General features: G+C 50.0%; 1 protein-coding gene across 1 annotated transcript in view; it reads right to left on the minus strand.

Annotated features, from left to right (window-relative positions):
- Positions 1-4,691: 4,691 nt before the first annotated feature.
- CABLES1 (Cdk5 and Abl enzyme substrate 1) overlaps positions 4,692-23,260 on the minus strand; it is a 99,844-nt gene continuing 81,275 nt past the window's right edge. Inside the window, exons 7-10 of the mRNA XM_061130913.1 lie at positions 22,144-22,247; positions 10,358-10,464; positions 8,158-8,365; positions 4,692-6,088 (exon numbers count right to left, since the gene is read on the minus strand). Of these exons, the coding sequence (XP_060986896.1) occupies positions 5,948-6,088; positions 8,158-8,365; positions 10,358-10,464; positions 22,144-22,247 (560 nt within the window). The 3' untranslated portion in view covers positions 4,692-5,947. The remainder of the gene's footprint in view (positions 6,089-8,157; positions 8,366-10,357; positions 10,465-22,143; positions 22,248-23,260) is intronic.

Raw genomic sequence — 23,260 nt, forward strand, 5'->3', positions numbered from 1 at the left:
AGACGGGAATGCCCACTCCAGTATCCTTACCTGGTGAATTCCATGGACAGAGGATCCTGGTAAGCTATAGTCCATTGGGTCGCAAAGAGGTGGAAACAACTGAGCAACTAACACACAGACATACACACACACGTTACCCTCACTGTGGTTGTCAGCTTACTTTTTTTTGGCTGTGCCACCCCGCATGTGAGATCCTACTTCCTGCTCAGGGATCAAACCTGTGCCCCCTCCATTGGAAGCATGGAGTTTTAGCCCCTGGACCACCGGGGAAGTCGGGAAGTTCCCTCTTCTGCTTACTTTTCAAAGCCTCTTAGCTCACCTGTTGCAGAAGCACATTTCCACAAAAGCCCACAGTCTCCCAGAGCCCAGAACTCTGTCTCACGTCAGCTATGAAGGCTGCTCACACTCGAGATGGTGGTGGTCTGCACTTTGGGGCTCCAGATTCATTGTCCCAGCTGCACAGAAGGAACGGCAGCCACCGGGGGGAGTGTGTGAAGATTCCACCTCAACTGAGAGGCCTCGGGTACAGCAGGTCTGGAGTGACACCTGAAGTCACCTGGCTCTGGCCTCTCCACTTTCTCAGCTTCTCTGTTTTGATCCCTGCTTGAGACAGCACACAGCTGGTTGGGCTTGCGATTTGGACAGACCTGGCTAGGAAACCTCCTGTCTTGGCCACTTCATGGCTGGGTGACCGGGGGCAAGTAAAGTCACCTTTCAGAACCTCAGTTTTCTCATCTCTGAAATGGGTGCACGACACCTGCTTTTTAGAGTTTGTCTGTTAAGGGTTAAATAAGAACATGGACTTTTAAGTGCCAAGCACAGGGCTGGCAGGGGCTGTGTGCTTGGTGAATATTCAGTCCCTTTGACAAACACTGTGTCCAAGGGATTATCTGTGTCTGGTGGCTCAGGTGGTAAAGAATCTGCCTGCAATGCAGGAGACCTGTGCTGGGAAGATCCCCTGGGGAGGGGAATGGCTGGCTACCCACCCCAGTATTCTTGCCTGGAGAATCCCATGGACAGAGGAGCCTGGTGGACTACAGTCCATGGGGTCTCAATGAGTTGGACACGACTGAGCGAATGTAGTAGAAGTTCTGGCTTCTCACCAAGCTGTCCAGGTGCCCCGGTAAGGAGTCCTCGATTTCATCCTGTCTTCTTGATCTTCACTCATTAAACCAAACAAAGGCTCTAACTTGCCCACCTTGTCCCCTGTGTGCCAGGCTGATTTCTGAGTGGCAATTTCTGACCCTGTGGTCTTGGGCATTCCAGGTCCCTCCCGGGCTGTCCCGCGTCTGGAGCAGCCTTATTGTTGGGGGAGTCCGTGCAGAGAACAGTCGCATGGCACCTGGAGAGGTTGCCTTCAACTTGCCTCCAGTGGTCCAACCTCTGGAAACCTCTCAGAGGCAAGCCCTGGGGGTTCCTGCTGTCACCTGAGTTTCTGAACCCAGAGTAAGACACATCTTATAAGATGCTACATGGATCTCAAAAATGAAGGTCAGTCTGGAAGCAAAATGGAGATCTATTCATCATAACGTCCCGAGGCCATGACCGTACAGCTCCCCCACTCTGGTAAGAGGGGTCCATGCTCCAGAACCCTCAGCGACCCTGACCCTCCACCATCGCAATGTCCCACCCGTGCATGGACCCAAGAACCTGAGATACAGACCTCACCTCCGTGCAGTGGCTCTAGTCAACACCCAATACAGCGATGCCTGTAAGCCGGCTCTGCGCTTGAGACCTACAATCAGTTTAATGGTAGCTTCATCCACTTAAACATCTCTGGCCACACGTATCCCCAGAAAGGTAAGATGAAACATAATGGTAAACAGGTGTCAAAACTAACTCTCAGTGAGAGACTGGCACTGTTCCTTTTGGTGTTCAAAACCATCTGTATTACCTCTGTTTTAGACAACCCTGTACATGAGTAGTATCTTATTTTCAGGCAGAAAAAATTTATTTCCTGTGCTTGTATTAGGGCTTCCCCAGTGGCTCAGCTGGTAAAGAATGTGCCTGCAATGCAGGAGACCTGGGTTCCATCTCTGGGTTGGGAAGATCCCCTGGAGAAGAGAACAGCTACCCACTCCAGTATTCTGGCCTGGAGAATTCCATGGACTATAGTCCATGGGTTCGCAGTCAGACATGACTGAGCAACTTTCATGCACATGCTTATCTGGAGGAATTGTACCTCTCAGATTTTAATGCATACAAATGTCCATGGAACCTTGTTGAGATGCAGACTCTGCATGTGTCACAAGGCCCCAGGGGATGCTGACGATGCTGGTCCTCAGACCACACTTTGAATAGCAAGATGGAACTAGGAGATGATACACAGCACCATCCTCACCCAGTGTGTCTTCAAGGTTCAGCCAGCCCTGTGTTTGCAGACTTTCTAGAATATCTATTTAGAAGTCTTGATGCAGTGTGGGTTGTCAGAGCTAGTACTCCCTGCTTGGGCAGTAAGAGGACCATGCCCTTCAATTATTATTTTCTTACAGCTTTTTGGCTCATCTCTTGCCCTGCACCTGCCCTCCTGGAAGCCACGTTTACATTAGTGTTGACAATATGTGACCCAGACTTATTGTGTGGATGTTTCTTCCCCTGTCGGGCCCTCAGCTGGGACCTGGCCCTCAACTGTCCTGACAGCCCCCAGATGAACTCAGGCTGCCTCTGGAGGAGGGGAGACCCTGGGCTGCTCCCCCAGAAACCTTTCTCTTCAAAGAACTCCTTCTACTGCTGGACAGATACTATAATTAATGGGTAATGAAACTACTTGGCTCAAACCTGCTCAGTCCCAGCCCGCCCCGCCTCCTCACGTGCAGATTGCAAGGGAGATGAGAAGGCTTCAGGGAAAATGAGTTATAGAGGCAGCCAGGGTGTGGGGGGGTGAGGGCTGGCCATTCAGCACTGCACCGGAAATGTCTGGGAGAGACGGTTCAGCAGTGAGGGCAGTAAGCAGAACTATGTGCTGCTAGGGTGTGCAGGAGACTGGCACCTTCTGCCACCCCTGTGCCTGCATTAGCAAAGCAGGGTTGCACTATGGAGCAGTTTGTGTAGGTAAGGGGTGGCCCCAAATGGGCCTGCTGGGTGGACCACAGAAAGAGCAGAGGAGTTTCTGATCAGGAAAAAAAGCCAAGGAAAATAAACAGCTTTGTGCTGTGTGTGGGTTGCATGTTTGAGGGTAGGTTTGACTGAGGAGGGGGGGCTGCGGGTAGAAGGGAAAGGAGGGACCCTGCTAAGTGTCACTGGGCTGAGGTTCCAAGGCTTTTAGGGGGCGGGAGACTGGCTTAGGGACAGGCCGGCTGCTTTGCTGGCTTCCGGCTCTAACAAGATTTCACAGTCAGGCCATCAGAAGAGAGGCACCCCTGGTCCACCAGGCCAGGCTGGGGAAACTAAGTCAGGTGGAGCAGCTTCCTGCTGTCCTGAGGGGTACGTGGCTGTGGTGGACTTCCCCACACATGTGGCCTTGGGGAGAACTGCAGGGGCTTCAGGCAGCCCTTCAGGGAGCAGGGCCTGCAAGGGGCCTGAACTTGCCCCTGTGGTGGAGGATGGAAGGGGGCAGAGCCTCAGGATCTTCTAGAATAGTCTGCCTTCTCTCCACACAGCTCAGGCTGCCCCCACGACTCTGCACCAAAGGCCAATGATGGGAAGTGACTGAAAGGCACCAAGTCACAGGGAGGCTCCACCCTGGTTCTCCTTTCCCTTCAGAAAGCTCATGAAATGGACAAGAAAAAAAAAGGGAGCTCTGGAGAACATCTTTCATTCTAAGCCTCCCTTCCAACTAAATTAAAACCAATAAACTCCTCACTTAACAGATCCACAGGTCAAAATAAACTTTTAAATAGTCTTAAAAAAAATAGACCCACAACTTTGTAAGTCTACCTCCTAAATGCCAAAATCCAAACTGCCCCAAACCGAAGAATGTTAGCCTGACTTTAAGACAGGGGGAGGACGCAGGGTGTAGCCCAACACACATCTGGGTTGGTGGCCCATGTCACCCACTGGACGTCACCCCAAGCTTGGCAGGAGACTCAAGATGGATGGATAGCAGGGAGCCACCTGCAGGCAATTTCTAGATGCTAATGACCTGGCTTCTAAGTAAGGCCTTTCACCAGCAGGCCCTCACTGCAGAATTTCCCTGGTGACTCAGATGACAAAGAATCCACCTGCAATGCAGGAGACCTGGGTTCAATCCCTAGGTCAGGAAGATCCCCTGGAGAAGGGAATGGTTACCCACTCTAGTATACTTGGCTGGAGAATTCCATGGACAGAGGAGCCTGGCGGGCTACAGTTCATGAGATTGCAGAGTCAGACATGACTGAGTGACTAACACTTTCAACTAGTATTTGACAAATCGGGTCAAAGAGGTCATGTTCATCGTACCTCCCGACAAAATCATCTCACAACTGAACGCAGTTAAGGAAATCTGTTTGCAAAATATTCAGGACTAAACTTGGTTACATGTCCTGTTTGCTCTCTCCCCCGCCACTCCTTGAATTCCTCCAACCTGTGACTGTCAGATTCTTTCAAACCCTACTAAGTAAAGCTGGGTACACTCTGTTCCCCCATCATCCCTTCGCTGGGATGAGAAGCTCCGAATCTGTGTGTGGGATTGAGGTGGAGCTGGTAGCAGATGCATCCATAATGCATGGTGAGGGGTGACTGCTGAGACTTACGTGTCTACACATACACGGGTATAGAAATCATAAAATATTTTAATTCTCTTTTTACAGGGCCACAGGCTTCCTTGTGTCAGGTGAATCCCAGCAGGCACCTCTCTCTAGCAGCTACGAGGTGATGACGTGTTGAGAGGCCTCCGTACAGGTTGCCCCAGTAAATCGGTACAAGTTGCAATGAAACCTCTGCACTAACAGCCCTGGGGACATGGTGATGCTAAGAGTTGCTGCCTCTTTGATCGACTCAACCTCAGTTCAAGACGCAGTTTGTCCCAGCTGTCAAAAAGTCTCAAAACACCAATCATGCATCTTACCCCTATTCTGGATTTTATAAAACACTTTATATATATATATATATATATACATATATATATAGATAGATAGCACAAGAAATGTGCCTGCGATGCACTCTAACATAGAGCACAGGAATACACACCACGGAGCCCAGCCCCAGCTTGTCCACAGGAGAAAAGTGCAAAGGTTCGATGCACACACAAGGTGTGACAGTGGAAAGGTACCCAGTGCCGCACACCAAACCTTTCCACGCAGCCCGTCTGACAGTCACCTCTGTCCCGTTAGTGGTAATGGGAGCAGGAACAGAAACTATATGATTTTCTAAGGGCAGAGGATATCCATCTGGTATGGAGAGAGTGATGGTTATCCAGAGATTTATCTAGAAATAACTGCCGAAGGTCAGTATGACTCCAGGCTGGGGTCCGCAGGTGGGGCTGGCTTTGCAGGTGGAGGCTGATTCGGCATCTCTCAAACACACAGACTTTCACACTTCTCCAAACACTCCTCCAAGGGAAAGTGCACTTCCAACAGCGGCTACAAAAATAGATTGGCACGCTCTTTCGATACAGTGAGGGAATCTTCTAGAAGCTTTCCCCCTACTTCCACGAATTCTCTTCCCCGATCTGCTCTAGGACTTCACACTCTGAGTTGGAACGGGTCTGGAGAGAAGGCCCTGGACCACGCCTGCAAGGGCTGGGTGTGGCTGCGAGGGAGTCCCAGTGGGGCCTCATGCTCCTGCTGGGGGAAGCCATCTTCTGATCGGGTCTCCCCTTCCTGGTTGAGCAGTAATCAGCTCACTGCCCATCTCGTCTGGCCAGATGGAAGACTCCCTGAAAAGTTCCCGGTACGGCTTCTGTACAGAAACAAATGTTGACAGGAAAAAAAGTTTGCTATGTTGAGTTCTAGTTTTGCATTTCCAGTAGTATGATGCTACCACTCCGGGCTCAGAAGAAATGGTCCCTGGCCCTCCCAGGAGGCCTGTGCTAGGAGCTCTGGACCAGGCGTCTGTAGTGAGGCATAACTTCGTGCTCTGGGAGGTGAAGGGCAAACTCCAAGGCCACCAGCACTGGGAACTCAAAAGCGATCAGTTCTCGTCGATTCAGCCGGAACTTCTCTTCCAGTTTCTGCAACAAAATGTAAGAAAACCAAAAGCCTTTTAGCCTTGAAATAAAAATCCTAGGTTTTCTCCATGTGTAGCCTCTATATCCATCAGCCAGCATTTATAGAGAAACCTGTTATGGGCAAGACCGTGGAGGAAGAAAGGGAGGCGTCAGCTGTGTTTCCTGCTCGCAGTCCTAGGGCAGAAGGACTCATACCTCCTGAGGATCCACAGGCTGCCGGGAGTCTGGCATACATCCCATGACTTCATTTAATCCCTCAATAATCTTACAATGTCAGTGGTTTTAAAAATTATTTATTTATTTATCTGGCTGCCCCAGGTCTTAGTTGCAGCATGTGGGATCTAGTTCCCTGGCCAGGGATGGAACCACAGCCCCTTGCTGTGGGAACATGGAGTCTTAGCCACTGGACCACCAGGGAAGTCCCTGAATAAACTGAATTTTAAAATAGGCATTTGTATAACTGTCCAAGAAGATCAGTGCTTCCTTGCTTTGATGACATTCTACTTTAAAAGCAAGGACATCAAAAAGTCTACAAACAATAAATGCTGGAGAGAGTGTGGAGAAAAGGGAAAGTTCCTACACTGTTGGTGGGAATGTAAACTGGTACAACCACTATCGTGAACAGAACGGAGGTTCTTTAAAAAACTAAAAACAGAGCTACCATTAGACCCAGCAATCCCATTCCTGGGCATATACCTAGAAGAAACCATAATTCCAAAAGATAGATGCATCCCAGGGTTCACTGCAGTGCTATTTACAATAGCTAAGACATGGAAGCAACCTAAATGTCCATCAGCAGAGGAATGGATAAAGATGTGGTACACATATTCAATGGAATATTACTTAGCCATAAACAGAAGGAAATAATGCCATTTGCAGCAACATGGGTGGGCCTAGAGATTGCCTTATTGAGTGAAGTTGGACAGAGAAAGACAAGTAACACATGATATTGCTTGTATGTGGAATCTAAAAAAATGGTACAAATGAACATAAGTTTTTAAATAATTTTTAAAACCACTGACATCATAAGTGGTTTTACATTATGTGGTTTGTACATTATGTACAAAACAGAAATAGAGTCACAGGTGTAGAAAACAAACCTATAATTACTGGGGGAGAAAGGAAGGGAGTCATGCAGTGGGAGATTTTGATTGACATATACACACTACTGCGTATAACACAGATAAATTACAAGGACCTACTGTATAGCACAGGGAACTCTGCTCACTGCTTCTATAATGGCCTATATGCAAAAAGAATCTAAAAGAAGAGTGGATACTATATATATGGGGGCTTCTTAGGTGGCACTAGTGGTAAAGAACCCGCCTGCCAATGCAGAAGACATAAGCGATGCAGGTTTGATCCCTGGGTCGGGAAGATCCCCTGGAGGACAAAATGGCAACCCACTCCAGTACTCTTGCCTGGAAAATCCCATGGACAGAGAAGCCTGGTGGGCTACAGTCCACAGGGCTACAAAGAGTCAGATACGACTAAAGTGACTTAGCATGCACACATGCACAAACTATGAATATGTATAACTGATTCACTTCGCTGTACACCTAAAACTAACACAACATTGTAGGTCAGCTATACCCAAATAAAAATTGTTTTAAAAATAGAAGAAAGATATTACCACTCAGTCAAGCCTATGCCCTTCCCCAAAAAGGAGATGGCCGAGGTCACAGGAGGCCAAGGTGTGTTGAGCCAATGTGACTGATGGACACTGTTGGTCACCATGCCCACAAGACCCCTGGCCATCATAGTGGCTTCTGTGGCTTTTGAGAATAACCTCATCCCTCTTGGTGCCTGAATATGGATTTTTATGGCCAGACCCAATACTAAGGATCTTCAGTCTTATCAGAGGGACCCATCTCTCTGTTCTAAGACAGCCCAAGATGTGGGGTCTGACATTTGCTTCTGCAGAAGGGCCGACATCATGGTCCTGGTCCCTCAGCTGGTACTAAGGATCAGAATTCTCCCAGGCAGGGTCACCAGTCAGGCTTTTCTGAGAGACCAATGCTGGCCTGGAGCACATGCTCCCACTCCAGCCAATCAGGACTCAGGCGACTTACGTCAATTAAATGCTTGACTTCATGCTTTTTGAGGTCGCTTCCGATTTTGGCCGCTAAGAGCACGCAAGCGCCGGCACAAAGCTTCCGGTTCTGTTTGTTCAGTTTTCCCTTGAGGGCGAGCTTCTCAAAGTAGACAAACGCCATGGCCACCGTGGGCTCCTCGAGGCCACAGTCCTCCTGGGCGAGCTTCCGCATCTCTCGTTTCAGGCTACAGAAAGGTGGGAAAGAGGGAAGAGGCTTGTTAGAATGTGGAGTTTTGGGGGACTGCAAAGAAAAAGGCTATCCTGTCTCGAAAGCATCTCTTCTTTCTCAATCACAAAAGGGTGATGTGGAATGGGAGTCGATCTCTATAAGCAAGATAGTTATATGTGGCCAACACACTTAAGAGATCAAACCAGTCAATCCTAAAGGAAATCAACCCTGAATATTCATTGGAAGGACTGATGCTGAAGCTGAAGCTCCAATAGTTTGGCCACCTAATGCAAAGAGCCAACTCACTGGAAAAGACCCTGATGCTGGGAAAGATTGAGGGCAGGAGGAGAAGGGGGTGACAGAGGACGAGATGATTGGATGGCATCAATGACTCAAGGGACATGAGTCTGAGCAAACTCTGTGAGATAGTGGAAGACAGAGAAGCCTGGTGTGCTGCAGTCATGGGGTTGCAAGGAGTCGGACATGACTTAGTGACTGAACAACAACAGACTTAAGTCGCTGGGACTTTGAACCCTTCTGTGTTGGTCAGGCTGTATAGACCATGTCATGTCTGGACCATGGTGAACTCAAGTGGATGGCTGAGGGTCTCGAAATGGAATAGAGTCCGTTCATAGTGACAGGAGGAAACAAAGGTCATTCCAGAGAGATAGTCACTGAGATAAACCAGGTACTTGGTATCAGGTCTGCTGAAGATCACTTATGGCCACTAACTATGGCAGAAGAGGGGTTCGACTAAGAGTGCAGCGACCAGGGGAGGGAGGCCCACGAGGGAAGGGACACATGTATACCTATGACTGACTCACACTGGTGTATGGCAGAAACCAACACAAGATTGTAAAGCAATTATCCTCTAATTTGTTCTTGTTCAGTTGCTCGGTCATGTCCGACTCTTTGCGACCCCACAGATTGCAGCATGCCAGGCTTCCCTGTCCTTCACCATCTCCCGGAACTTGCTCAAACTCATGTCCATTGAGTCGGTGATGCCATTCAACCATCTCATCCTCTGTCGCTCCCTTCTTTCCTACCATCAGGGTCTTTTCCAATGAGTCAGCTCTTCTCATCAGATAGCCAATATTAAAAATAAATAAATTTTTAAAAAAAGAGTGCAGCAACCAATCTTCTTAGGAGAGTTGCCTGGCCAGCAGACCAAGTATGAATACTTAATTTTTCTCACTTCTTGGCTCGGAACATGCCAGAATCAAATCAGTATTAGGATATGTACTCACATGTACATTGGCACATGTTCCAACACTGTATTTGTGTATAGTTTAGCCTCCATTACCACACACACACACACACACACACACACACACACACACACACTGAAATCTTGCTGTCCTGGCACACAGTCACCACAACACAGGTCAGCTTCTCTCCAGCCCAGCAAGACCCACAGATGTGGGTCACCGCAAGGCCGATCCAATCTGCTGCAGGGGAAACTGGGGCCTGATTTTGCTTTGGCTTTTTTTGCTGATGAATTATAGACAGGGCTTGGCTGTCATCGCTGGGAGGATGACTGTGGGTAGAGGGTTATCTCAAACCCTGTGATGCCAGCTCTTTTCTGTTTTGCCTGCATTTAAGGAAGCTGGGGACCGAATGTTTCCTATTCTGAGTTTTCCATAACATAAATCTTACTGAACTGTGAGCCACAGAGAGTATGAAATGATTCCTTCATGAGCAACCTCCTCCCCCACGCCCAGATCCTTGTCAGCTCGTGTCCAGCCTCCCTCGGCTCTCACACTTCCGGGCGCTGGTCAGCCAGCTTCGGACGAGCTTCTTTAATTAGAGCTGAACATGACCTGTTTCACTTCCCCAGAACAACAGGAGAGCCAGCATACAAAGCATGACCTCATGGTGTGCTGGGGGAGGGACCTGGGGGAAGTCCAGGTGGGGGCCCAGCCCCAGAGTGTGTGTCCGACTCTTTGCGACCCTCTGGACTGCAGCTGGCCAGGCTCCTCTGTTTGTGGGATTTTCCGTCCCCACCTACCTCCGAATTTTGCTGAGGGTTAATTTAATGTGAGGGAACTTCTCCTTGAAGGTCTCGTTCATGTCCTTCTTGAGATCGGAGGGCTTCACGTAGTCAATCACTGTGGTCTGAAACAGATCGGGTCACACGGGTCATATGAGTCACTACTTAAAATATGGGTCATGGGTCATAATCACATGCAAGTCACAGCCAACTTCTAACACCCTCACCACCAGCAACGGGGAACCCAGGCCTGAGCCACCTTGAGGGCTCTGCCAGACACAGGAGCCCGTTAGGGCAGGACCCCTTCAGGTGGATGGAAACGAAAGCCCAGACATCAGCAGGACCCGGCGACATTTAGAAACCCTGGCCGCCAGAATCACTGCCTGGCAGGCAGTCACGAGGTTTGTGATGATGTGAGCAGGTTCAAGCAAAGAAGCTCCATCTTTCATTGGGTGCCAAAGCCAGGTGAGCCCCCAGCGAGGATACTCCAGGGGCTGGAGGTAGGATGGGGGATGACTGGATCTCACCCAGTGGCAACCACAGCAGCTCTGCTGTTTTCTGTCTTATATGTAGATATGTGCAATGCTCCTTTCCACGTTTTTTTTTGGTGTGTGGGATACTAGTTCCCTGATCAGGGATGGAAATTGGGCCCCCTGCTGTGGAAGCAAGGAGTTTTAACCACTTGAACTGCCAGGGAAGTCCCAGCACAACACTTCTCTTGAAAGAAGCCTCCCACTGCCTAAAGAAGTTTGCAAGTGCCTTCCAGCCACCCTAACCTTATGGAGGGGGAAACAGAGGGTCAGAGAGGTGACCAGGCTTGTCCCCACTAAGGAAAGGCGCACTGCTTTCCTGTTCTGAATCAGACTGAAAGAGCAGTGGTTAGTAGCAGCCGGGAGCAGCTTCAGGCTGCTGAAGGTGGGAAGGGTTGGGGACAGAGGCTGGAGGCTCCACATCCAGCGAGTCAGGCAACTTGCAAAAAGTGGCTTAACCTCCCTGAGCCTCGCTCTCCTCTTTGCTGCACAAGATAAGAATACCTGTCGGGCTGCTTCACAGGTTTCTCTCAAAGATCAAACGAAGAGAATCCAATGTATCTAATGCACACTGGAGAATTCTATCGAGGCGACAATGGGGAGACAGCAGCCAGCTGGGCTGTGCTCCTGTTCCACTGAGTCAGTGTCTAAGGGTGGGCTTGCTCTCAGCACTGTGATCTTGCCCAGGTGGTTTTTATGCAAATCAGATCCTCCTTTGCCTTGCCTGCAATGTTACTTCTGCAGGATCATCTTCCTTAAGTCCCCTGGTGGACTTGCCTAAATTCCAGCCATCACCCTTCACTATACACTATGGCTCAGATAGCCAATCTCCTTCCAGACACCACGCTGTCCTTCCCGATTCCTTTGCAGCTAGGATTCCACACACAATTCCAGGTCCTCTGGGGGTGACGCACTGGTGTCAGAAAGTAGAGTGCAAGCAGATGCTGGGCGTCTGTTCTCTCTGCTGCCAAGAGGAGTGATGGCAGAAGCCCTGGAGTCCCAGTTTCTATTCTGTGGGTGTGGACCACAGCAGGGCAGCATGGATCCAGAGCTGGCAGCAGCGGCAGCATCCTGACCGCGGAGGTGGCAGAACTGTCATCTCTGGAGCTGACGGCCAGTGCACATTCCCCTGGTCACCTGGTTCTGCAGTACGGTTTGGGGATCATTCCTGAAATCCCAACTCAGGCTGTTCCATCAGCCTCCCCAGTAATGACAGGCTGTTTAGTACCCTGTAAAACATGCTTTTCTTCTTAAACTAGCTTGAGTGGATGCTGTGCTTCATAACTGAACCAGCAGACCCTGTCTTTGTTGATGGCATTTACCCCTGTTGTAACAGGACATCTTTGGGGGGCGGGGGGACATGGGATGACAGCAGAGCTGTTTCCCCTAAAGGCACTAATGTCATCTCTTCACCGCAGCGCTGGGGACCTCCCATGCCACTTCCTGACCAGCCCTAGCTTTAAAACAACCCAGCGAACAGCAACAACCCAGCCCAGCTTGCAGCCTTAAAGGTGGGGCCAGGAGGGCTCAGGCTATCCCAAGCCTGGACCTCCAGGAGAGGTCCTTTATTTTTATACACAGCCTCACTCTAGCTCTTGGGGGTCCAGAACTAGGGGCTTATTTTTCCCGGCGGCAGGATGAGTGGACATGTATATTTGTTTCCATGCTGGACGCTTGAGAGGAGGGTAGAGGGTAGGCCAGTGAGCTAATGCTATGAGACCCTTGGCTCAGCACTTGGCCCCCAGTGAGGACTGCACACGATCAAGCCCTCAAATTCATTTTCTTGGTGGCAGAATTCTGAATCCCAGCTCTGCCACCCGGAGTTGCAGAGGTGGCCTTCTCTGCTGCCTTCTGGGGGAGGTTTCCAGCCACTCGACATCTGGGCACTAGTGCAGGCAGTTTCAGCTCTCTGTGCCTGTTTCTTCCTCTGGCTTCTCTGTCACGTGCTTTATGTTGATGGTTGCAGGGCACCAGGTGTGCAAGCTGCTCGCGATCAGGTGCTTGGGGCACGCAATCGTGGTGGCTGAGTGGGCGGTCCCCAAACTGACAGTCTGCTCCCAGGCCCTTGCTCAGACAGGACCCTGCACACACAGTGTGCCTGTGGTCCACTGTTCCAGACCGGCCGGGCGCCAAGTATGGGAAGACTTGCTCAGAGCCCAGGAAGACCCTGCAGTCAGATTTCAGAGGATGACCAGGGCTCACTGTCCTCAACTCTGGTTCCCTCGAGGGAACACTTTCTGGGAACATAGCAGCTATGGTCCTGCATGTCTTGAGGGAGCCGACGACATCCTCTAGAGGCTGACCTCCCCACATTCCCTCCCCTTCCCGAGAGACAGCTGTCTTCTTCCCAGTGATGGGGGTGAGCGAGGGGGCAGTACTCAAGGCTGAGTTGCAGTGTGACCCCAGCCACTCACTTGTTCTGGCTCGTGTGTGTATGGTGTGTGCGTGTGCACACACTCAGTCATGTCCAACTTTGCAACCCCATGGACTGTAGCCCGTCAGGCTCCTCTGTCCATGGAATTTTCCAGGCAAGAATACTGGAGTGGATTGCCATTGTCTTCTTCAGGAGATCTTCCCGATCTGATTCAGGGATCGAACCCTTGTCTCTTACATTTTCTGCATTGGTAGGCAAGGTCTTGACCATTAGTGTCACCAGTGAAGCCCAAGGCTCAAGAGAGAATGAATTAACCAGGAGGCCCACACTTTGTTCCAAGTCTCCTCTCCCTCTAATTGCATGGTTTTATGAAGACTCGCACTGTCTGGGTTTTGCCACTGCACGTGTGTTCCTAAGAATCAAAGTGCTAGTAAATGGGCTGTGGGCCCCTCCTGGCCTGGGACAGAGCCGGTGGCCACTGCATTCAGTGCCACCAAATTCCTGGCCAGGGGATTGGCCAAGTGCAGGGGTCCTTGTGGCCCCAGCAATGGCCAACAGCTGGGCCAGGCAGGCTACGTGAGGGACAGGCAGTTCTATCCTTGGTGCCCGCAATTTGCAGAGGAGGGGTGAGAGATGGCTTCCATGTGCTTTCTCACAGCTGCCTGGCTGCAGGGATGCTGTGTGTCACAGATGCAGAAAGAAGAGGGGACGTCAGCTGGGAGGAGGCTACCATCCCAAATGCAGAAGGTCCGGGGGATGCAATTCGGAAAGGAGCCCTGCTGGGCCTGCCCTGCTGGGGACAGTGGCAGAGTTAGGGGGGCCAGCCTGGAGGCTGATGCCTGCACCCCTTCTGAGATAATAGGCAACAGCAGTTAGGCCACAACCTAACCTAGCTAGAAGCATCTACCACATCTATCGGAGATGCTGAGACACCTTTGCTTTATTCAGAAACAAAGACTTGACTCATCCTGAGAGAAGGGAGGGAGCCTCCACGGAGGAGCTGAATGTGGGCCTGGTTCTGGCCCACGGCAGCTACCATGATGCCCCAAGGTGGAGGCCTCTCGGGGTTGGGGTAGGGGGCAAGCAGGGGGGAAAGCGAGGCAGCAGGAGTGTGTCAAGGAGGGCACATGTGCCCCAGTAGCAGTGCTGGAATGAGGGGCTTGGAGCTGACAGGTTGCTGGTCTGATTCCCAGAGAAACAATAGAAAATGTGCTTCCACCCGGGGCCTGGTAGGGTTCTCCTTCCTTCTGCCTGCATTTCCGAGCCTCACATCTCCCTGGGAATTCTTAAGGCAGTTCTGCAAGACGTGAGCTTGCAGTCGACTCTGTTAGTGCTCACCTTTGGGTCGGAGGAGCCCCTGGGGGCAGGAACATCCCAAAGGAGCCAGGTTCCAGCCGCAGGGCTGCCTGTCACCCGGGAGACATGGGGAGCCTGGGGAGCCCTTCACCCTGAACCTCGCTTTCCAGGGCCTGTGACACAGAGGATATAGGCAGTGATGGGTGCAACTCCTTCGACACCTAGAGCCACAGCTTCCACAGCACTCGCCCGCAGTCCACCAGGCTCCGAGCCCAGCTGGGCATCGGAAAGCAGACGTGATGTGCTCGCTAAGGAAAGCGGAGTCCCAGCCCTCCATGAAATCTCTAAAACCACACACGGCCAGGCATTCTGGCTGTTCCCTGCTTACTCCTCTCCCCTGTGCTGTATGCTCTGTGCTCGGCCCCATCTGACTCTCTGACTCCATGGACTGTAGCCCATCAGGCCCCTTTGTCCATGGGATTCTCCAGGCAAAAATACTAGAGTGGGTTACCATTTCCTCCTCCAGAGGATCTTCCCTGACCCAGGGATCGAACCCACATCTCCTGCATTGGGAGGCAGGTTCTCTTCCATTGTGCCACGAAGGGAGAGGAAAGCAAGTCGCAAAGAAACTTCGGGAATGAGTGCACGGACAACACAGCCTGGGGCTGTGTTTGTTGCTATTTCTACCCACCGATTCCAAACACAGGATCCTGAATCTAACCTCTGTCCCATCCCCTAAGGTGAGCAGCTCTTCAGGTTCTCTCACTGAAATGAAATGCGTTGCTTCGAGGAGAGCCACACAGGGCAAGCTGCCTTTGTCAGAGTTACACCATCACGTGGACTGGGCAGGTGTGCAAAGCATGTCTGCAGTCGCAGATATGTGACGGGCATTCACGTGGTACCACAGAAACTTCTAGAGTCCTGTCTCCACCCACCTGAGCTGCTACTGGGGAGGTGTGGCCCCCGAGGTCACACATAGCCAGCTCGCATTTGGATGTACTTCTAAACACTCAGTTCTTAAGATGGTGGTTAAAAAGCACGAGCTGATCCCGTGTGTGCGGCATCACGTTCAAACTCATAGTGTGATAATCGAAAATCTGAGACAAATATAGAGAAGGGGAGCAGATGCTACAACACCTTGGGTGAAACATAAAACAATGCTTCACAAAAAACAAAAACAATGCTTCACATTAGTTTTACAAGAAAAAGCAGATAAAAAAACCCAAACCACAATACCGATGCAAGCCACCACATAGATAACCCTTGAAAACATAAGTGAAAGAGGCCAGAAGCAAACGACCACATAGTGCATGATTCCATCTTCATGAAATGTCCACCACAGGCAAGTCTATGGAGACAGAAAGTACACTATTGGTTGCCTGGGGCTTAGAGGATGGGGGCAGCTGTTTAGGGCTACGGGGAGCTTTTTTGGGGGATGATGAAAATGTTCTGAAACTGTGGTGATGGTTGCACAGTTTTGTGAGTATACTAAAAACCACTAAATTGTACACTTTAAAGAGCTGAGTTGTACAATACATGAATTACTATATAACTAATAAAGCTCTGGGGCTTCCCAGATGGCTCGGGGGTAATGAATCCGCCTGCCAATGCAGGAGACACAGGAGACTTGAGTTTGATCCCTGGGTTGGAAAGATCACCTGCAGGAGAAAATGATAACCCACTGCAAAATTCTTGCCTGGAGAATCTCATGAACAGAGGAACCTGGCGGGCTACGGTCTGTGGGGGTCGCAAAGAGTTGAACATGACTGAGAAGCTGAGCAAAGCAAGAGAAAAAAAAAACCAAATAAAGCTCTTACCAAAAAAAAAAAAAAGGAAAGAAAAAACCCAAACCCAAAGTGGAAAACAAAACCCACCGTGACGCAATAAGGCATTTTAACACTTACACCAAAAGCCAGCAGGCCTCAAAGCCCTACTGCTCAGCGTCTATGCAGGTGACTGGCGGGGAAGTTCCAGGGCCCCTTCCAGTCTCCAGAGAGGCCCAGCAATGGTGTGTTGGTGACGCTCAACTACTTGTCTTAGAGAGGGTCTCCCAAATAAGCTCCAGGCACTCTGAAACCTGGGGGCCTGGACAGAGCCTTGCAAGGGAGGGGCCCTTGGACTCAAAACTGCTTAGCTTCTCAATAAATCCACCTGCAGACAGGAAAGTAAGTGCCCACATCACCCAGACAGCTTTCAACGAAAAGGAAATAAGGAGGGAAAGCAGAATCCAATCTCACGGAAGGCTGGGTTAATTTTCCTTTTATTGCTTTCTATTCCCTCCTGCTCAGCATCTCACACTGGCCTGAAAAATTAAGTTCTAAGATATATTCCCATTAACCTGGGGAGATGCTGAGATGGGAGGAGGGGCTTTTCGGGGAATCTTTAGAATGTAATATAAGAACAGGCACTTTATCACAGAGGTCAAGCCAAGAGATGTGCTCTTGAGATGCAAATATACTAAGTCACTCAGTCGTGTCCAATTCTGCAACCCCATGGACTGTAGCCCGCCAGCCTCCTCTGTCCATGGGATTCTCCAGGCAGAAATCACTGGAGTGGGTTACCATTTCCTCCTCCAGGGAGGAATCTTCCCAATTCACGAATCAAACCCGCGTCTCTTGCATCTCCTGCATTGGCAGGCAGATTCTTTACCACTAGTGCCACCTGGGAAGCCCCTGAGATGTAAATCCCTACAGATATCATAAAGGTTGTGAGTTGGCATTCTTTCTGATGTCAAAACAGTTCCTGAGAGCTACCTTCCTGAGAGACAAGGATCCAGAAGTCCATTCACAGAACATTAATTTTGTTGGCTTTATCTCAGTCAGCTCTTTCACTCACTTTCTCCTCTCAACTGCTCTCCACACCCATAAAGAGGGAAAAAAAAAAAAAAGCCCACTACCAACTTGGCTGCCAGGTTCTAATGATAAATAACCGTTGTCAAGTGAAATGTAAATTATAGGCCAGGAGGCGCATAGGGGAGGAAGCACCGGTTTGGGGAGCCGAGGTGGAGGGCTCTCGCCCTCCCTCTCCTCGTTGAGAAACCACCACGAAGCTCAGGCCCTACAGGAACCTGCTTGTAGCCAGCAGACTCCACAGGCTTGCTTGCTTTCTTTTTTTATAAACAAACTTTATTTTATATTGGAGTATAGCCAAATAAAAATACTGTGATAGTTTCAGGTGAGGACAAACAGACTCAGCCATCATGTACACATATCCATTCTCCTTCAACAGATTTTCATGTTCTGGTGTCACCTTCTAGAAACTTTAAGGCCAAAACCCAGGGACAGCTGCAATCTGATTTCCATATCTTCCCCAGGAATTTTTTTTTTTTTTTTGGTTCAAACTTCTTTGCCCTTTCACAGTGGCAAGTACTGGGAGTGACTTGCTTGGATCAAAGTTAAAAAATACAACTATAACTAGGAATGCAAGGCTGGCTTCAAAGGATTCCTCTTAAACTTTGTAAATAACAGCCTTCTTTCTCAGCCTCAGGGAACGTTCATCTCTGGAACCCTCCCACTTTGAGGGATGTCCCACTGGTGGTGATGAGTGGCCCTTTTATCATCTATGGAGAACAAATGTGAACCTTCAACTACACCCTGGTTGGTAGACATTACCTCCACTATGACTCAGAAAGCCCACTCCCAGGTATTTATGCAAGAGAAATGAAAATGTACATCCACAGAAAGGCTTGTATGGGAATGTTCATAGTAGCAAGATTCATAATATCCCTAAATGTAAATAATACAAGTGTCCATCAAAAGCAGAATGGACAAATAAGTGATGGTCTATCCATACAATGGAACCCTACTCAGCAATTAAAGAAAAACAAATTGCTTATTCATGAAACATGAGTGAATCTTACAGATATTAAGTTGTGTGAATGAAGGCAGATTTTTTAAAAAGCACATATTGATAGGACACAATTTCGTTTCTATGAAGTTCCAGTAGAGGCAAAACCAACTTTGGTGACAGAAGTCAGAATGGCAGTTGTCTTTGTTGGGAGCAGGCATGATGCAGAATAGGATGGAAAGGAGAGAACTTTCTTTTTTAAAAAATTTAATTAAAATTTAAAACATTTTTCGGCCACACTGCATAGCTGGATCTTAGTTCCCTGACCGGGGGTTAAACCCATGTCCCCTGCATTGGAAGCACAGAGTCTTAACCACTGGACCACCAGGGAAATCCTGAGGGAACTTTCTAAATGGACAGATGTGGTCAGAGTGGAGGATGGAAAATTCATGGAACTATACACTTTCAATGGATACATTTGATTAAAATTATATCTTAATATGAAAAGAGAAAAACAATGACTGCTGCAGGATTTGATGGGGTAAAAGGGCTAGCTCGTCACTATAAAGGTGGCTTGATTCTGTAGAGGCCAAACCAACACCTCAGACCCTGAAATTCCACAGGTATAGGACCACCTCAAAACCCGGAACAGTCCCTGTTTCCTAAACCTGGGCCCCTGTTGAGCTGACTAAACTTAAACTGCCCTGGGGGCCTAGCAGGGACAGGCCTAGGGTGGCAGGACCACAGAGGCCTTCGAAGCTGACTATTTAGGGAGGTGGGTGGTTTTGCTCAGACTGTGAGGGACTTGCTAGTCCCTTCCCCAAACTCCACAGCTGGGAGCCCGGGAGCGGGGCCCAGGGGCTGGGCTCACAGGACTTACGTCTGCCTGCAGGGGGCGCCCTGCCAATCACGAGGGGTCACTTGGCAGCAGGAAGGCTCCAGGCTGTGTCAGTTCTTCCCGCCCACCTACAGACAGGGGCCCCACGCCCTCAAAGAGGGCCCTCAGCAGCCTGGATCAGGTGACCCTGTAGCTCCTTCTGTCCTCCTTGGTGCCGATGTGCTCAGCTGCTTCAGTCATGTTCAATTCTTTGCGACTCCATGGACTGTAGCCCGCCAGGCTCTTCTGTCCATGGGAATCTCCAGGCAAGAACACTGGAGGGGGTTGCCATTTCCTCCTCCAGGGATCTTCCGGACTCAGAGATCGAACTTGCATCTCTCACGTCTCCTGCATTGGCAGGCGGGTTCTTTACCTCTAGCGCCACCATCCACCTTGGTGGTCGGCGCCTATTAACCAGCACAGTTCTCTGTGTATGGGATCAAGTTAGTGGAGTGAATTTGTCAGGATCATCAGTTTATTGACTTCCCCGCGTGTGCGCCTGTGGGTGTGCACGTGTGTGTTAAGGGTGGCAACTGGTACTGTCCAAAATACCCATTTGACACAAGGTCAACCTCTCGCACACCTCAGGCTGTGGCATGTGGGGCCTCCCTCCCAAGGCCCAGCAGACCGGCTCCTTCTCTCACCTCAGCGTTCATTTTTGATCCACTTCCTCAGGGCAGCCTTCCTGGAAGCCTACGTTCAAGCCCTGACTTGCCCTGTCAGTCATTTCCCACCACTTTTCTAAGATGATTCTCTCCTCGCCCTCCTCACTACAGTGACTTGTCTGACTTCTCCATTCACTCTAAGGTCAAGGAGAATGGGGGCAGTGGCTGGACACATTCTATACCTGTTACCCAACACATAAAATAAAACGAGCAAACCAAAATCCAACCTCCACCCCACTCCTTCTCCTGCAAGTTCAATGCAAAAATTCTGAGTCTAGTAAACCTAGAATCCATGTCTACGAGAGGAAGTCTCTCAGGAGCCAGGCTGAGGTTCTTTATAACCCTCCACATGCACGTCAGGGTACAAAGTAGATGTGCCATATTTTATTAAAGATATTATCAATATCTGTGGCCAGATCAGAAAGACATATAGGTCTTATGAAGCTGACCAGGCAAGTGCAGCTCACAAACAATTTCATTCCCTAAAAAAATGGACAGCTACAGGAAGCACAGGCTACAGACTCAATGTGGTGAACTGAAAAATGACCCACTTGGGATCATAAAATGAGGGAAGGACATATTAATATATGCTGACCTGGCAGGTCATCTAAAACACTGTCCAGGAGAGGGGAATCTCCAGGCAAGAATATTGGAGTGGGCTGCTATTTCCTTCTCCAGGGGATCTTCCTGACCCAGGAATTAAACCCAGGTCTCCTGCACTGCAGGAAGATTCTTTACCATCTGGGCTTTACAGGGAAGCCCAGACCTATAAAAGGAGTGAAAGTCACCCAGTCGTGTCCTACTGTTTGTGACCCCATGGACTATACAGTCCATGGAATTCTCCAGGCCAGAATACTGGAGTGGGTTGCCATTCCTTTCTCCAGGGATCTTCCCAACTCAGGGATGGAACCCGGGTTTCTCGCATGCAATTTCTTTACTGTCTAAGCCAACAGGTCATATGAAAAAAATAATCATACATGGCCCTGGTTTTGCCTTTTGTGTTAAGAGTTGGAGAATAAGGATGGGAGAGAGGAGCCGGGGTAATTTTAAACAAGATGCCTTTGGTAACTCATCCTGGCTCAGTGTAGCATTTTAGAATGATCTCTGAGCTATTTGCCAAATTATTAATACAAGAGAATCTATGTTGAAAGTATCAATGCAGGCTTGAGTTCTGCCTGGTACTTTTCTGACGTCAGCTACTTGCCAGATGCTGGCCAGATGGACAGGCTGGGGGTGGGGGCTTCCGCTGCTAACGATAAGCTTAACAGCGAGTGCATGGGCTGGGGTCTGACTCTGGCCTCTGCAGACATAACAGCCTAGAACAGAGAAAGGATCCTCTGCCCACTCCTGGGGCCAGGGCTTCTGACATCAGGCTGGGCTGGGGGTGGAGAAGGGAACCAGAGCTGGATGTTTTTAGCTGTACCTGCCCATCTGAGCCTGGCAGGGGGTGGCGGGGGTATCCTGGGTCTGTGCGCTCTACCTGGAGGTGCATGTGGCAGGCCTGGCATGGGTGAAGGTTCCCACAAAGCCCGGCTCCCCTCCTCCTGCAATACCCTGGGCTCTGCCCACCTCTGAGTCAGGGCAAGTCTGCCCACTGAAAGCACACAGGACCCCGTCAGGCCCCACGGGTGTCTGGAGACCCAGCGGCCGCAGTGGGGGGAAATGGTGGTCAGCCAGGAACAGAAAGCGAATCACCCAAAGGGAAAAACAGGAAGAGCCCATGAAACAAAAACAGCAAGGAAAGGTTTTGCATTTAACACCCACATTGTCCTACTTTCACTTTCCCAGGAGATGATTCTGTCATCCGGAGTCCGGTGCCAAATGTTTGCTCAGAGCGCGGACAGTGGCCCACGGTCACCAAGGAACCCCAGCGAGCTGAACTTGAACTCAGCGCTGCTAGTGATGGGCGGGACTGGTTGCCCCCTACCCACTGGGGTCCATGGACATGCAACCTCAGAGGTGCGGTTCCACCGTGAGCTGGCAGCGTTCACACACACGGGCCACTCAGCCATCTCACACCCTCTGAAGTGCTGTACCTGGGCCAGGTGGCTGGAAGAATCCTGGATATGATGCATGTGCTGGTCCTTCCCTGAGTGACCCCCCTGGGCATGCCAGGGCAGGGGGTGTCGTCAAGAACAACCAGGTGGAGCAGTGTTTGAAAGCCCCAACCCCAGGAAGAACCACCACCACCGTCCACAGGGACAGCATGGCACCTCCGAGTTCCCCGAGGAGGCTGAGGGGCTCAGCGCCCTGACCATCCCTCCACCACCACTCACCATGTACGAGGGGAAGATGAGAACTCGCTTGTGCTTGCCACAAGGCCACTGGGGGTCATCCAGGAGATTCGGGTCATAGTCCATAAAGTCTCCCAGGTCACTACCTGAGGATCAACGCAAAATGATAATTAGGGCCCTGACCTCATGAAGCAGAAGTGGCTGGGTGAATGCCTGGTCCAGAGTTCGATGGTAGAAAGGCTGGTTTCAGGTTTCTGAGCCCAGTCACATCGCTCACTGTGACCATCAGTAGATGTCTCTGCATGCCAATGAAGTGTGTCCCACCCGTGTGCCCACCGCCCCTCCCTGCCCTGGGCAAAGGAGTTCGTCAAACACTTTACATTCTGACATTTTTTCCATTAAAAAAAATACATATTAATCTCCCTGACCTGGCAGAGCACAAAACCTCATAAGCATGAACATTGCTGTGAACACTCACAGACTACAAAACAAGGCACGGAAAAGGCTCACTTTCTAAACATACAGATCGAACGAGCCTCAAGTTGTTGCATGTGAGTAGCACGTTCGGTGTGAATAATTGTGGGCAGGCTCTGGGGGTCTGAATGCACACAAACCAGATCAGATACCAGTGCAAACAGCAGTCAGTGACTGGAGGAGGCCGAACAGCACCTGGATGGCCCTGAGGAACTTCACGCTCACCTGGAATTTCTCTGACAGTGGAAAGAATCCTGCCTCATAAAGCATTTTTCTCCCTGTGTCAATTCCCACAAAGGCTTGTATAGGAGAAGTGGAGGCTTCTGTCAGCGGCTGAGTAAGCTCACCTGCTGTGAGAGTCACTAAGGGAGTTTTCACACCTGCCTGTTCATTTATGGTCCAATTATTTGAAAAAAGCTAACTTAAAAAAAAAAAACACATTTATTTGGCTGCACCAGGTCTTAGTTGGGACTTACAGGATCTTTAAGTTGCAGCATGTGGGATCTAGTTCCCCGACCAAGGGTCAAACCTGGGAGGGCAGAGTCTTAGCCACTGGACCACCAGGAAAGGCCTGAATGGACAAACTTGAGCACTAGGAGAATGTAGGTAAGAAGCAGGTAAGCGGAGAGATGAGGAGCTGAGAGGCAGAAAGAAGCCAGGGAGTCAGGCCTTTCTGCAAGGTGGT

This window comes from Dama dama, chromosome 27, assembly GCF_033118175.1.
Source record: "Dama dama isolate Ldn47 chromosome 27, ASM3311817v1, whole genome shotgun sequence".
NCBI classification, from domain to species: Eukaryota; Metazoa; Chordata; class Mammalia; order Artiodactyla; family Cervidae; genus Dama; species Dama dama.